Raw genomic sequence first — 13,725 nt, forward strand, 5'->3', positions numbered from 1 at the left:
GAACTAAAAATTTGGAGTGCAGTTTCAGCTGAAATGTCACTTTTCTGTTTATCTGCCTGAAGGTTGCATTGGTTTTTTTCTCCTGTTTGTTTTTTCTTTTGGGGCATCACTACTTATGGGATGAGTTTTTTACTATTTAGCATTAGGTATATCATTTAAGAACAGAGGCTTCATAGACATGGTCAAAGGAATTTCCAGAATCCTATTAGATTAGATTCACAGTCTCCATTCACATATTCTTTATGTGCCTAAGCTTCTAACTTACTTACCTAAATAAGGTACTGAAACTTAGATGGCATTAATACCTTCTTCATTTTCTGTTATAATAACCAACTTCATCTGTTCATTACTCTTAGATCTGTTTTCTCACTTCTGTAATGTGAGTCATATTTCTCATACTCATATATTAATATACATTCTCTTGTAAAAAAACCAGAAAATCACTTTTGGTTGTCTTCATTCACCTCTCTGTTCTTAATCTTTGGTCATCCCATTGGAAGTGTCTTGTGAAACAGGTAAAGCTGTTAAAACATGTCATATATTCATCATCTCAAAACTTTGTGCCTGTGTAGTAGTAAGAGTCTCTAGGATAGTTGACCATTTAAATAATAGCTAATTGAATGTTCACTGGTTATATCTATTCTACAGTGAGTCCAGGAGCGTACTAACTTTTGTGAGGTGAATGACTTACCAAGTGAGCACAGGAGCTGTTTTACTAGATCAGACTAGTGTTGGTTCTAATTTTGTACCCCAAACTTCCGTTTCAGAAGACTAACAGGCAATATAAAGGGAAGTGAGGGAAAGCATGATCCATGTGGAAAGATCCTTCCGAATTTACGTCCTGAAGCCTCAACACTGATGGAGCCCGTGGTCCTAATCCAAAGGTTATTTAAGGCAATGAAAGAATTCCTCTGGCTTGAAAAGACTCAGTATCAAGCATTTTGGCTTTTATGGGTTTGGTTCTATTTTCACTTGGTTTTCTTTATTTCACATTAACCTTAGCATTAGGGCCCTTCTACTGTGAATGCTTTTTCACTTTTGAAACTTGATTTTCATAGGTATGTCTGTTCCCAGTATGTACTTTATTTCTATTTTGGTTGTAGTGTTGTTTGTTTTTTTTTAAATCAAGTCTTTCTCTAAACACCTTGTTTTTCCCACATTGTGTGAGTGAGAAGGCATTTTCTCCCTTGTGGGATCCATATACTGACTCATTGTATTAATTGGAAAAGTAGTTTGTCTTTAGATTTCTAGTTTTGTGTCTATTCCTTTTAGATTTAGGTTTCTCTGTTAAGTCCATAATAATATAAATATTTTCCTAATCCTGGAATTGGCAGACCTCCTTTGGATTTCTGTGCCAGGCTTTCATATTTTCAATAATGTGACCCTCAATAAAGAGGCAGCTGGATAAAGTCATAAAACAAGCTCTAAAAAACATGGAAAACCACATACTTTAATTTGCTGTCTTGGTATCCATGTCTAAACCAGTAACTCTAAAACTTATTGCACTTAAAAAATGGTACTGAAAATCATTAAGACAGCATGTCTGCAGGGTACTCTTTGATTTCTGTTTATGCATAGTAGGAGACTGAGGTTGGAGTGGAGGATTTGGGAAGTTTGGCTTTGGAGTGGTCAAGGCTGTAATCTCTAAGCCTGGTGTTACTGGACTCAAGTGGGTGGCATTTGATCTATTGGTGTCTGTAAGCTGAAGGATTGATCTATTTGCAACAGAAAATACACACTGACATTTCTGGTGTGCAGGTGTACTCTTCTGAGAAAGGCAGATCCCTACCATGAGAAAAGTGAGTCCTACAAATCCATCTTTAAAGCCAATCTTTTGTGGCCTGCACAGCTGAAATGGCCTGGTACTGCTGCTCTCAGATAGACTGCTGAACAGGGCATAATTTTGAACATGCAACAGAAAAGCCTGTATCAATGCAGAAATTTAAACGTAACATTTATTTTCAGTGTCCCTCGGCTGTGTGCAGAATTCTTTCTCCCTACTCCATCTTACTGCTGTGAGCAATACAATAATTTTCTGTATATTTTTTCAGAACTAAATCTAAACAATTTTGGCAAATGTAGCAAGATTTACTGACTTGAGGAAGCACTTTTTTCCCTAAATTAAAGCTGCTAGATATGTTTTTTAATAGAACACACAGAAAAATCAGGAAATTCCTCCCTTGCTCTCTTCTCGTTTTCTAGATAAATGAGAACTAACATAGACTGAAAGAGAAAACATACTATGGATGAGCTTTGTGGTACAATGGTGACACCATATTGCAATGCTATATACACTTGTAATAGGTCACTGTTCACTGCATCCATTGTACAACTGCTACTCAGCTATATCTGATAATATGGTACTGACCTCCCACGTTATATAGATCTTAGCAGACAATAGGGGCTTTTTAAGCCAAAGTGTTAGGTAATTTGTTCACCATCTTGCTAACATTGCGAGTCATTCCTTACAATTTTTTTCAGCTCTTTTCCAGTATTCCCATTTCACTTTAGTCCTTTAGTAAATTAGACTTGCTTACACTTTTCTTGAATATTTCCCCCCATCCTGTCAGGTCTGCCCTGAGGAAAATTTATACAATGCAGAGCTTAAGGTGTCTTTAATTAAATGTAAAGATTTTGGTATTTTTGGCTTTGGTTGATTCTTTTGACATATGCAACCATCCGACAGTGCTACAGATAGATTGTGCATTATTTTACTGCACTTGGGAAATCTTTTCAGAGATGGAAATATAAAAAAGTTACATGGATCAACTAGTTTTCATGATTCTTATGAAATAGAATAGAAACCACATTAAATGGCAGCATCAATTGACAATTCAGTTTTCCTTTATTCTTCTTCCAAGACTATGCAAGATCACTTATTGTATATTTTGTTTAACAAGTACAACACTATACTATCTTTGTGTGAAAAAAATTGTAATAGCATTTGGTCTTTTGCATGTTGTATTTTTTCACCCTCAAGAATTATGCTAAACACATGGATAGCTGGGGTCAACCAGGGTGAAGAAAGCTCAAATATTCCACTTGGCCTCAAACCATACCAGCTGTGCTCCTTTTTTCTCATTAGGCTCAGGCTTTTGGCTTGCACAAGCTCTTCCCTTAGCTTTTGCGTGCCTGCAGTGCTGAAGCTGGTCACAGTCCTGTCACTAATTCCCAGGATTCAGTTTTTTCTTGCTTTTACTCGCATGTGTAAGATTACAAGGTGAGTAGGGAAGGCGGCTGAAATCCCTGGGCGGTCTAGGAGCCCGAGGGAAGACGAAGTTCTGGATAGACAAGAAGAAGCCTTTCTAGGGCTAAGTGTGTGCCGCTAACCTAGCCAGCGCTGAGTAACTTGGCTTTGGGTCAACCTTTTCAGCAGCATAGGCTGTTGTGAAAGCAGCCTTTCTTTACCCTTGAAGAATCACTGAAACTCCTTTGCACAGTGATAATCGTAGTGGGCAGCTCAGTGATTACCACAGCAGAACTGGCAGTTCAAGTGTCTTCTACTTCAGGTTAGCTAATACATGGGGAGCAAACACACAGACCGAAAACGGATGTAGTGAGAATAAAATGCTTTGAGATGTTTTTTCCTAATTCAAAATTTCATTTCATTTGAAAATCCTACAGTAGAGACTGTTTTGTGTCAGACAGCATCTCCCTGCTGTACATGAGTGTTGTTGTGTCAGGAAGCAAAGCGATGTGGAGAGGTGTGGGACTGAGGTTTTGCTCCAAGGCATGTTTTTTCCAGTCTGACCAACCTGCTGTACAACTTCACTCCTCTCTCCTTTCCCTACTCAAGTCTGAGTCCACAGTCAGAACTGATCCTGCATTTATCTGAAAGAGCTTTCCCATGTGGAGTTATGAACAGCATGAAAGTAACTTCTGCATTTTTTTACGATGCTGTCATGTGTTTGGAGATACTGAAACATCTTACAGAAGTGAGAATAAAGGTAGCATATTCAAGAAGCATTTAAAAATAGGCCATGCAGTCAGAGCTTATTCAAGAAGTAATCTATACTAAAAATGAAAACAAATTAGGGTACATGGATATTTTTAGGAATAACATTTTGGCACGCCAACGTTTCTGAACACTTTCAGGGTCGTATCTTTGCCATTCTTCCTTAGGTGGGAGTCCCATTGAAACTGGTGGGAGTTGTGCCTGAATAAATCTTTGACCCATGCTTTTCCCTAATATGACATTTTTTTCTTGAATGACCTCCTGGCAACCTTGTTGGTAAGTCATTTGTCATGTTTATTCTCTGAGTAAAAAGTGGCTTCCATCTGTTCTTAATCTGCGTTCCCTTTAACTTCTATTTTTGCCTCCTTTTTTCTGTCATCTGTGTTGCATTGAAAATAGAGTTTCTGGCCAACTTTATTTATCCCCATGTAAGGGGTTGTAATCATTGAAATGAATCTCTTGGCAGACTTTTCTTTAAGCCTAGACAACCACAGTCATCAGGCAAAAATAAATGACGGGGGCAACAGTTTCAAATAAATTATTGAAGTTTTTACTTAGATGCCACTCTCCAGACTGGCTTGGCTAATACTTTCTTTTTTCCTCCCTAAGCTCTTCCAGTTCCCAGCTTTACAGGCTGGTTTTGCTCTTTTTTATTCTTTACCTGGTATTTTCTGATCTAGTCTGTCCCAACAGCTGTTCATTTTAGGCAAAGCACATGCGTGTGGTATGTATACTTTTTTCTGACGTTTTTCTTAGGTTCTCCAATAAAGTCTACAGTAGTTTTGGTGCAAAAATGGAGCACTATTTGGAGAAAAAGTAGGAGATTAATTACTACAGTGTCTCCTTCTGATAATAAATTTAATGGTTTTTTGCTATTAATGCTGATTTCTCACCATGCTGCTACTTTTAAGATAGAAAAACTCAGCTTCTTCCAAAGCACTTTTGCAACGTGTGTTCCTCTCTTGTGGAAATGAACGTATTCCCATTCCCTCTAGACCATTCAAAGACACTGTTTGATTTGGCTTTCTTTTCCTGATTGGGAGGGTGGAGAAGAAGAAAGAAGGCTCCTTCTCTGAATCCTTTGATCAGCAGAATGAAATCTAAAATTGAGGCTAGCTCTGTTTTTTTTTTTTTTTTTTCTTTTCTGTCCATGGGTGAAGGATACTGCTTTTTCAGAAAGTCTGAGTAACTGGAAACTAGGCAGAAGAAACACAGATGGAGCTCAGGTGAAAGCCATGGAAATCCATGCAGGAGGTTATGCAGAGAGTTTTCAGAACAAGCTCCTGAGAGCTTGGAGACCCTTACTGCTCCTGAAGGCACTTCATGCCACTTACTCACTATAAATCAGAACTGTGGATTTGAATCCAGGTAGAGTTTAGACTTAAGCAGTTCCCTTTCCCTTTGGAAATGATGTTAGATATGATAAGGTGGTTCATGAGGCAAGTTATTAGTAAACCTGCTTTATTTTTCTCATACTCCAATCACAGATTGACATCTATCACATGAGAACTAGGCAAGGTTAATCAACAAATCATTCTAATTTTTATTGAGCCAAATTTTGAGGTTCTCTCTAATTTTAACTGATTATTACTGTATTCTTTGAGGTCAGCAGAAATAAGGGCTAGCTAAAAATTCAGTCCACTACATCATTTCATAAACAGTACTTTTTCCTTGTTGAGCCTGGTAGGAGAGCTCATTCTGAGTTGTACTTATTCACACTGACATACTGAAAAACTGAGAAGCTCTTGTTAGATACAGAAAATGTATGATATTTTAGATGCTGTGCTGTGTCATAAAAAACTATCAGTATAAAAATTCTGTTTTCTCAAATAAATAGAAATTGTCAAGAGTTCCACTTAACCAAAGCAAAGAAACGTAGACAATCGGACCAACTGTGTGTGTGTTTCAGTACAAACATTAAAAGTCTGGAAAAACAGTATTAAAACTAAAGTTACTTGTTATAAATGAGAATGTTGATGTAATAGGCACGTTAGAAACTTAGTGGAAGAAAAATAACCAATGTGACAGGCACGTCAGTGACCAATTACATGGGAAAGGCAGGTAAAGTCACGCCTGTCAAAGAGAAGAATTTTTGTCTTGAAGTAAACAGAGTCAAACCTCATAGATTAACTACACCACAAAAGCAAAGAGTCCCTCTAGATTGAAATTACAAGATTAAACAGGAAAGGTAAAACTGTAGCACCACAGGACTGCAGTACGGTATTAGGACTGTAGTACCAACTGTCCTACCTAAATAGTGGCATTGCCTGTGACAACCTAAACAAGGTCAAATGGGGCATTGAAGAGGGGAAATGCAATAATGGTGGGAGACATTATTTATCAAATTGCATTCGGGTAAATGGGCTGGGGGTGTGTGTGTGATTCTGAGTAAAATTTTAGGTTTTTTAAATGATTGCTTATGCAGAGGCTATTTGTTTATCTTGAAAAAAAAAAGTCATTCTAAATAATTCTAGGACCTGGTCTTAGACAGTGACAGAAAGACCTTTTTCAAAATACAGCTAGAACCTCTGTGTGAGAGCAACTAATGTACTTAGATGCAGTATTTTTGAAATAGCAAAAAAGGGGGGGGGGAATCTCCCATGGCAATGTTTAACTTCAAAGAGAAAACTACATAAAAATGTTAAAACTATTTAAAAAGAAAGAGAGCCAAAATTTAAAATGTTTATAGAAGTCATGCAGATTGTTTAAATATGGGAGCTCACTGCAAGCTGACTTCCAGAAAAAGGCTTTAGAAGACCAAAAAAAGGTTTGCATAGCTAAACAGCAGGGTGAAGGAGTAAGAGGATGTCTTTTATTAAAAGGACTTCTTTTATTAGCAGTAAAAGAGTTTTCTTCAAGTTGAAGTTGTGCCTAAATGAGGAAAATAAAGCATAAACAAGTTAAAAGTCTAAACAAAATAAGGAAGGCCAAAAGAGATTTTGAAGAACAGCTTGGCAAAAGCTACTAGTAAAGCCATTCTCGAGCTGTCTTTAAGTAGGTAAAATCCTGGCAGAATATCTACAGGACTAGTAAACGATCAAAGTAGGGAAGGTATTTACGGACATGCCCATTCTGGCATATTTCTCTGTCAAGAACACATCAGAAGATTTGTCACTAATAAAAGCTTTATTAGAAGGGATTTCAGAAGAAACTGGCAACAATGAACAGTAAAAAATTACCAGGACCAGATGGTATCCATGCAAGTTAAAAGAACTAAAGTACAAAACTGTCAAGCTAGTAATGATGGTGTAATCCTTAAAAGTTTCCTGGTCTGAAAAAAATGGAGGTGATAAATATGACACCTAATCTGAGAAATTGGTAGGAGCTGCAGTACTCTCTAGGCCTCCTTCTAAATCATTAGAATTATGGGTAAGTATGATAAAAAGGGGAAGAATCAGCATAGCTTTCATAGAGGAACCCAGAATCTCTAAAATGTCTTTGAAAAAGTAACTGAACATACGGACAATGGTGATCCATTCGATAGAAGCTAGGTGGTCTTCCAAAACTCATTTGAGCATGTCCTTCATCAAAGGCTCTTGAAGAAACTTAAGTATCATAGGATAAGACATACAAGCCTCACAGTAATAACTAATTATAAAATAAGAAACAAATATAAGAATATATTGTCCATTTTTGGAATGGAGGGAACTCATCACTAGAGATCCAATGAATCTGTAAGAGCCTGTGATGTTCAGCTTACAAATGTTTTGAAAGATACAGGGAGGGGAGGAGATGCCAGAGGTAGAAAAGTTCACTAATGGTACTGACATTATTCAGGGTAGGAGAAATGCAAAATTGCTGTAGGTGCTTGCAGCAACGTCTCGTGATACTGATGGACAAAATTAATCATTAATAAATACAAGATAATACATATGGGGGGGTAGGTCTTAACTTATGTATGCAGGCATGACTTAGAGTTACAATTGCTAGTTCTAAAAAAACCCAAACCCAAACAACCACTGTGTTCAGCAGAGGACAAAAAAGCAAGCAGTGTTTGAAAACTTTAAAAATTGAATAAAGAACAAAATAGCAAACATCACCATTCTGCTACACAAACCTATTGTACACCCAAATCTTGATTTCTGTTTGCACTTTTGGCCTCTTCTTAGGAAACAGACCTCTCAAAGGGTAATCAGAAGTCTGGAAGAGCTTGTCTGGAATAGCTTCCATAGAGGTCACAACTCCCTAAAGTTGGGCTCTTCAGTCTGGGAACGCAAGGATGGAGGGAGGATCTGTAACAGCATGTGCAGCACAGAGAAAGTTAATGAGGAATGACATTCCCCGTTTACCAAATTGTTCACCAAATGCATGGTGCACCTGTTATTGGTGGCAGGTTCGAAACAAGCAAGAGGAAGGAATTTTTTTGTACAATGCATAGCTGAAATGTGAAGTTCACTCTCGCAGGGTGTTGTGGGTGCCAATAGGTTACAGGGATTCAAAATGTTATTTAACAAAATTCATGGAATTAAAATGCAGTTGGGGCTATTAAAAACTATGACCTCAGCTTAGGAAGCCCCCCGAGCTGCTGCTTTTTTAGAAGCTGGGATAACATCCTGAGGGAGCATCAGTACACGCTTGCATCTTATACTCTTCCCTCAGCAACTGCAATTGCCTGCTCCAAGAGATAAACTGCAGGACTAGGTGAGTCTCTGATCTCAGCAGGTGCAGCCATTGTATTTGCTTTAATGAAATATGACTTACCGCACTGTTCTTATTGCAACTGTTCCTATTTATTCAGATCCATCCTTTATTTTACTTGTAGCTCTGTATTAAAAAACCCCCAAACAAGAGCTTTGTTTGTTAGCATTATTCAGTCATGGGGCCCTGACTGATGAGTGGGGAGAGGATGTGACTAGGAGGCCTGGAAATTCACCCCTCAGCCCCTGCCCTGCTGTGTGAATGTCTGCTTTGCTTGTGTTTCATGGCCTAAACAACCTCTGTTTGTAGGGTGGAGGTGATGACTGCCTTGTGCAAGATCAGTGCCTGTACGGCAGAGTACTCGTTGGCTGGACTGCAGTGGTGGTACCTTTTTTGTCCAGACGAACCTCATTTTTTATTGTTGTTATTTGTGGGTTCCTTTCAGAGGGGCACTGCCTACATCTTCCCTTTGTATCATCCTTGCTCCTTTATATCTCCTCTTTTGCTTACTACTGAATGTTTACTGGGTTAATGCTGTGTTTCTTCCATTCCTCCTCACCCCAATATGTGACCTCTGAAGTAGATGGTCCTGGGAAAAGACTTTATCCATGCTTTCTAGCTGTTTTATTTTTGTTTGAAGCAGATTATAACTGGTCTTGAGGGAGAAGACTTGGGTTTACTAATTGTTTGATTTTAAGCATTTTGCTACCAAACTGGCTTATTTTGGTTTTAAGGATTTCTTTATTCCTATTTTTAAAATAGTGCAATGCATTTGCAATAGACATTGTAAACATGTAATTCTTAGGTGCTGGCATCATTCTGTTTCTGGTGTGATTTCAGTGGAATTATTTCTGCAAAATTTTGAGAATACATGGCTACATCCCATCTCTGAGAGTATTTTAGGAAGTTTCTGTCAAATTGATTTTGCTGATCCTCTTCCTTTGTATTTGTTGCACCCAATTCTGATTTTCAGAAAATTGGAGCAAAATTACATTTATTTCAATGCAAATGTGGTAAGGTCTTCTTCAACTTTGTTCTTTTTTTTTTTTTTCCCTCTTCCATTTTCTCAGAGCAATATTTAAGTCAGCTTCTGTACTTCACACACAAGACTAGTCCCTTTTGATTTTAATGGGGTCATATCTCTTCAACAGTTATTAGCCCCAAGTCCTGAAGATAACTGGGTGTATAGAAGAAATTGTAAGTCTTGAGTGCAGAGTTGAAGAGAGGATGTAGAGAAGATTAGCCAGTGTGTTGAAGACCCTTTGCAGCAGTGGGCAGGCTGCATAGATCTGTGCTGCTGCTTGCATGAAAAGCATGTGCTCTCGTACAAGTCCAACATTGTAAAACCAGAAGAGACCATTTTGATAATCTACTACAAGCTATATGATATCGACCATCAGCATTCCTTGGTTTCACTTGTTTGAACTAGGTATGGTTTTTAGGAAAAATGACTAATTCTAGTTTTAAAATTGTTGTAGTAGGAAACCCATCAAACCCATGTTAGCAAACTTAACTGTTTTAGGCAGTTTTTATCCCATTTAATATCCACCTTGTTGATTTTTTTTTTATTGTTCTAGTTTCTCAGTCAGAAATGCCACACAACACTAGATAAATGCCTATGACACATGCCATACACAAAATGGTGTACAAGCCACAAGCTGGTGATCTCAGACTTAATAATGTGTTACGGACTCACCTGTTGTCAGGAGTGTAGTAAAGAGAGAATGCCCATTTTGTGTCCAGTGAGGCAGAGCAGTGGGTGTGAAGTCCCTGATTCCCACTGAAAAGTGACTGAAGGCAAAAAATTCTCGTGTGACCACTGCTGCCCTAATAGGAGCATAGGGACAAACACTGAAACATTTTTCTAAACTATTAACAGAAATTTGCCTGGTTGCTTGTGTGAGGCCCGCTGAAGAAAGATACTCTACCACTATCACCTCCTGTTTATCATTATTTTTTTAATTTAGCTTCCTATGTATCACTGATAATTCTGGAATGGCTTGAATGGACAATGTGGAGCTAGAGTTTAGCTGAAGGCCAGGCCCTGCCTTGCTATCCCAGGATTTTGGTAAGGTGAGATAACAGGAAAGAGCTCAAGTGAGAAATTGTCTTTGGAAGTCTTTGCTAACAGATTTTTGGATGCAGAGGTACCACAAGAAGGGGGAAAATGAGCATTAAAGTAGATCTGGAAATAGATCGCATAGTATAATCGCATTTTGTCATATAGTTATGCTTTTCTGATAGTCATTTCATATGGTACTGAAAAGTGAATTTGTTTGTAATGGACAAAATGTGGATGTTGAGATCTCACTATGGTAGGCTATGTCATAGCCTAATTGTTTCCTTTTTTTTTTTTTTCTGTAATTTCCTTGTATAGGTGGAAAATGTTCGGTTACTTGATCGTTTATCTTCAAGAAAAGCTGCACTGGGAACCTTGTATTTAACAGCTACCCATGTCATATTTGTGGAGAATGGTTCTGAAACTCGTAAAGAAACCTGGGTATGAGGGTTTTTTTTCAGTTAGCTGTAAGTGCGTGGCATTTTATTGATGGTAATTTGAAAATAACTTGCAAAACAGTTTGAACATAGTAAATTAGTTCATATGGATGCTTTTATAACTTCAGAGCATGTGAAATTCCAGCATGGTAATTTTTGAAAATTTTCAACGGGTTCTGGATATTGCAACACAGTGAGAGGAAGAGAAGGACCTTCACTGTATGAATACAAGATGTGATTGACCAAGGAACAGCTGCTGTAAACCACAGCATTACTCCTATCATCCAGGAAGAACTGAGGAGAAATGCTTTGAATGTGAATTAATACTTTGGCTCAGTTAGCTCTTGCCTCTCTCCCTAACTGCTTGTGCTGGATCACTGATTTTGTTGTTTTAATTTTGGTTTTTTTTTTTCCATAACGTAGTATGCTTTGTTATCTATTTTGATGAATCTATAACATATGTTGCATATATATATATATATATAAGGGTACAAATATAGCTCTTTTGTCATATGATTTGAGAGTCTTTTATGTAGCTTGATTATGAATCCTTTGTCCATTTTTGTACTAACTATTAACTCCGTCCTCTTTTGGTTCCGCTATTCCCCTCCTGACTTTTATAGTAATGTTTCACCTCATCTGACACAGTATTTAGAATTAAACCAGGACTACCATTCTGCCAATGAGGAGGCCCAACATTTTAGCCTAAACTGATGCTGGTTCATCTTTTCACTGTGCAGATAGATGAAAAGAGCTCTTTTTCTGACAACCGCTAGCTTACACTAAAGCAAACAAACAAAAAGCTTTGGATAGCATGACCAGGCTAATGTCTGAGCAGCTGAAACACTCCAGAAGCGGTTCTTTGTCTGTAGGTGATGTATCAGGCGCTGCTTGAGCCTGAAGCTGGAGGGAGGAACAAAACTACAAGAGGAGGAGTGTGGGGATTTTCCAAAACAGTAGTGGAAGCTATTGTGCCTGCCCTGGCACATCATTATAAATAATTGTTTTTCCTCCTAAAGATTTGAATCACTTGGCATAACTGTTTTCAATTCCCTCACAGGTTCTTCACAGCCAGATTTCCTCTATTGAGAAGCAGGCCACCACTGCCACTGGTTGCCCATTGCTGATCCGCTGCAAGAACTTCCAGGTCATCCAGCTGGTCATCCCTCAGGAACGAGACTGCCATGATGTTTACATATCTCTGATACGTCTGGCACGACCAGGTATGGGAAGGAGATCGTCACAAAAGTCAATCCTCATCCTGAAGAGAGAGAATATAACAGAAGAAGTGTAGCTGTGCATGCCTGTCCTTTACAGGTTAAGAAAAAAGGTTTCATTAGAGATGTGTTATGAGAGAAAAGGTCTCTCAGCAGACAAGCCTTTTAAAATAATCACTTACGGAGCAATGAAGAAAGCACACTATAACAAGTAGTTCATTCCATAAAGTATGATATGAACTTTTGTTTAAAATAATACTCTAGGGTATCATGGGCCATAAAATATATTATAATGTTATTTTATGTCTAACTGTTGTTTACTGTATGCCTTGTGTCAGTGTGAATTTAGGAAAATACTGACAAGTCTTTAAATCCAGGGAACTTTCACATTCCTGCTGTGACAAAAAACTTACGATATATTTAGTGGTCATGTCAAGATTTGACTTTTCCCTTTCTGTGCTGTGCATAAATTTCTTAAAATCAGTGAAAGGCTGCAGCAAGTAGTTGATTTATTCCACTGGACTGCCTGTGTTCAGCCTATTATTATCTATGTTTTGAATGTGCTCTTTTTGAATTTCTGAATTCAGTTCAAGATCCTTTTGAAAACTTTCCTCTTTTCAATGGAAATCCAAACGTTGCCTCAAAGTCCAACATCTGATCCTCTGCACTATAGCTGCTCTCCTAAGAACCAGCTGACAAGGCATCTGGATTGTTCATGTTAAATGATAACTGCAAAAATACACCACCAACCTCTGTCCTTTACTATTACTTTAACAGTATGCAAAGAAAATGTCTACCACAGTCTGTACAAGGCTGACAACATTTTTATCTTGCTAGGAGAACACCAATTTTATCTACTGGGTGGGGGGAAATTGCACAGTCAGCCAGCACAGCTACTGAACATTATAAAGTACCTTCCATAATTACGATAGTAGTAGTAGTAGTAATATGTAACTGCAGCAGGTGTAACTTGATATGCTAGCTGATGCAAGATGAAAGTAATTAGAGAAATCTAAAAATAATGAGACAAATTCAGTCAGTGGTTTCTGCTCAGGTAAATCTGGATTAATTCCACGGACCTCAGCTGCAAGTATGTGTTCGTGCCTGCTGGAAGGAATGTGATTCTGTAATGCTCTTTCCCTGGAGCCAGGAGGAGGTGTGCATACTCCTGTGCACCAGAACAGGACACTTTGATACAGGCATACAGAATGACAAAGGGAAGAATAGCTGTGGTCCCTGCATACAAGTTCAGTGGCAGACTGCAATGTACAAGAAGGTTCGAACGAAGAAGATGTAATAAGAGCACCAGAGAATTAGCTCTTTGCATAATTCAGCTGCACAGTAGTTTTCCTTCTCCAGCAAACTCCCCAGTCTTCATGTGAGGCAGGATAAAATCTTGCTTACTTAAATTAGAAGGCT

At 38.2% G+C, this 13,725-nt stretch overlaps 1 protein-coding gene across 1 annotated transcript in view; it reads left to right on the plus strand.

The window, feature by feature from the left end:
* Positions 1–10,883: 10,883 nt before the first annotated feature.
* MTMR7 (myotubularin related protein 7) overlaps positions 10,884–13,725 on the plus strand; it is a 31,664-nt gene continuing 28,822 nt past the window's right edge. Inside the window, 2 exon segments of the mRNA XM_010570071.1 lie at positions 10,884–11,093; positions 12,150–12,312. Coding sequence (XP_010568373.1) covers positions 10,884–11,093; positions 12,150–12,312 — 373 coding nt within the window.

The sequence above is a fragment of the Haliaeetus leucocephalus genome, unplaced genomic scaffold, assembly GCF_000737465.1.
Source record: "Haliaeetus leucocephalus isolate CR32 unplaced genomic scaffold, Haliaeetus_leucocephalus-4.0 Scaffold284, whole genome shotgun sequence".
Lineage (NCBI taxonomy): Eukaryota > Metazoa > Chordata > Aves > Accipitriformes > Accipitridae > Haliaeetus > Haliaeetus leucocephalus.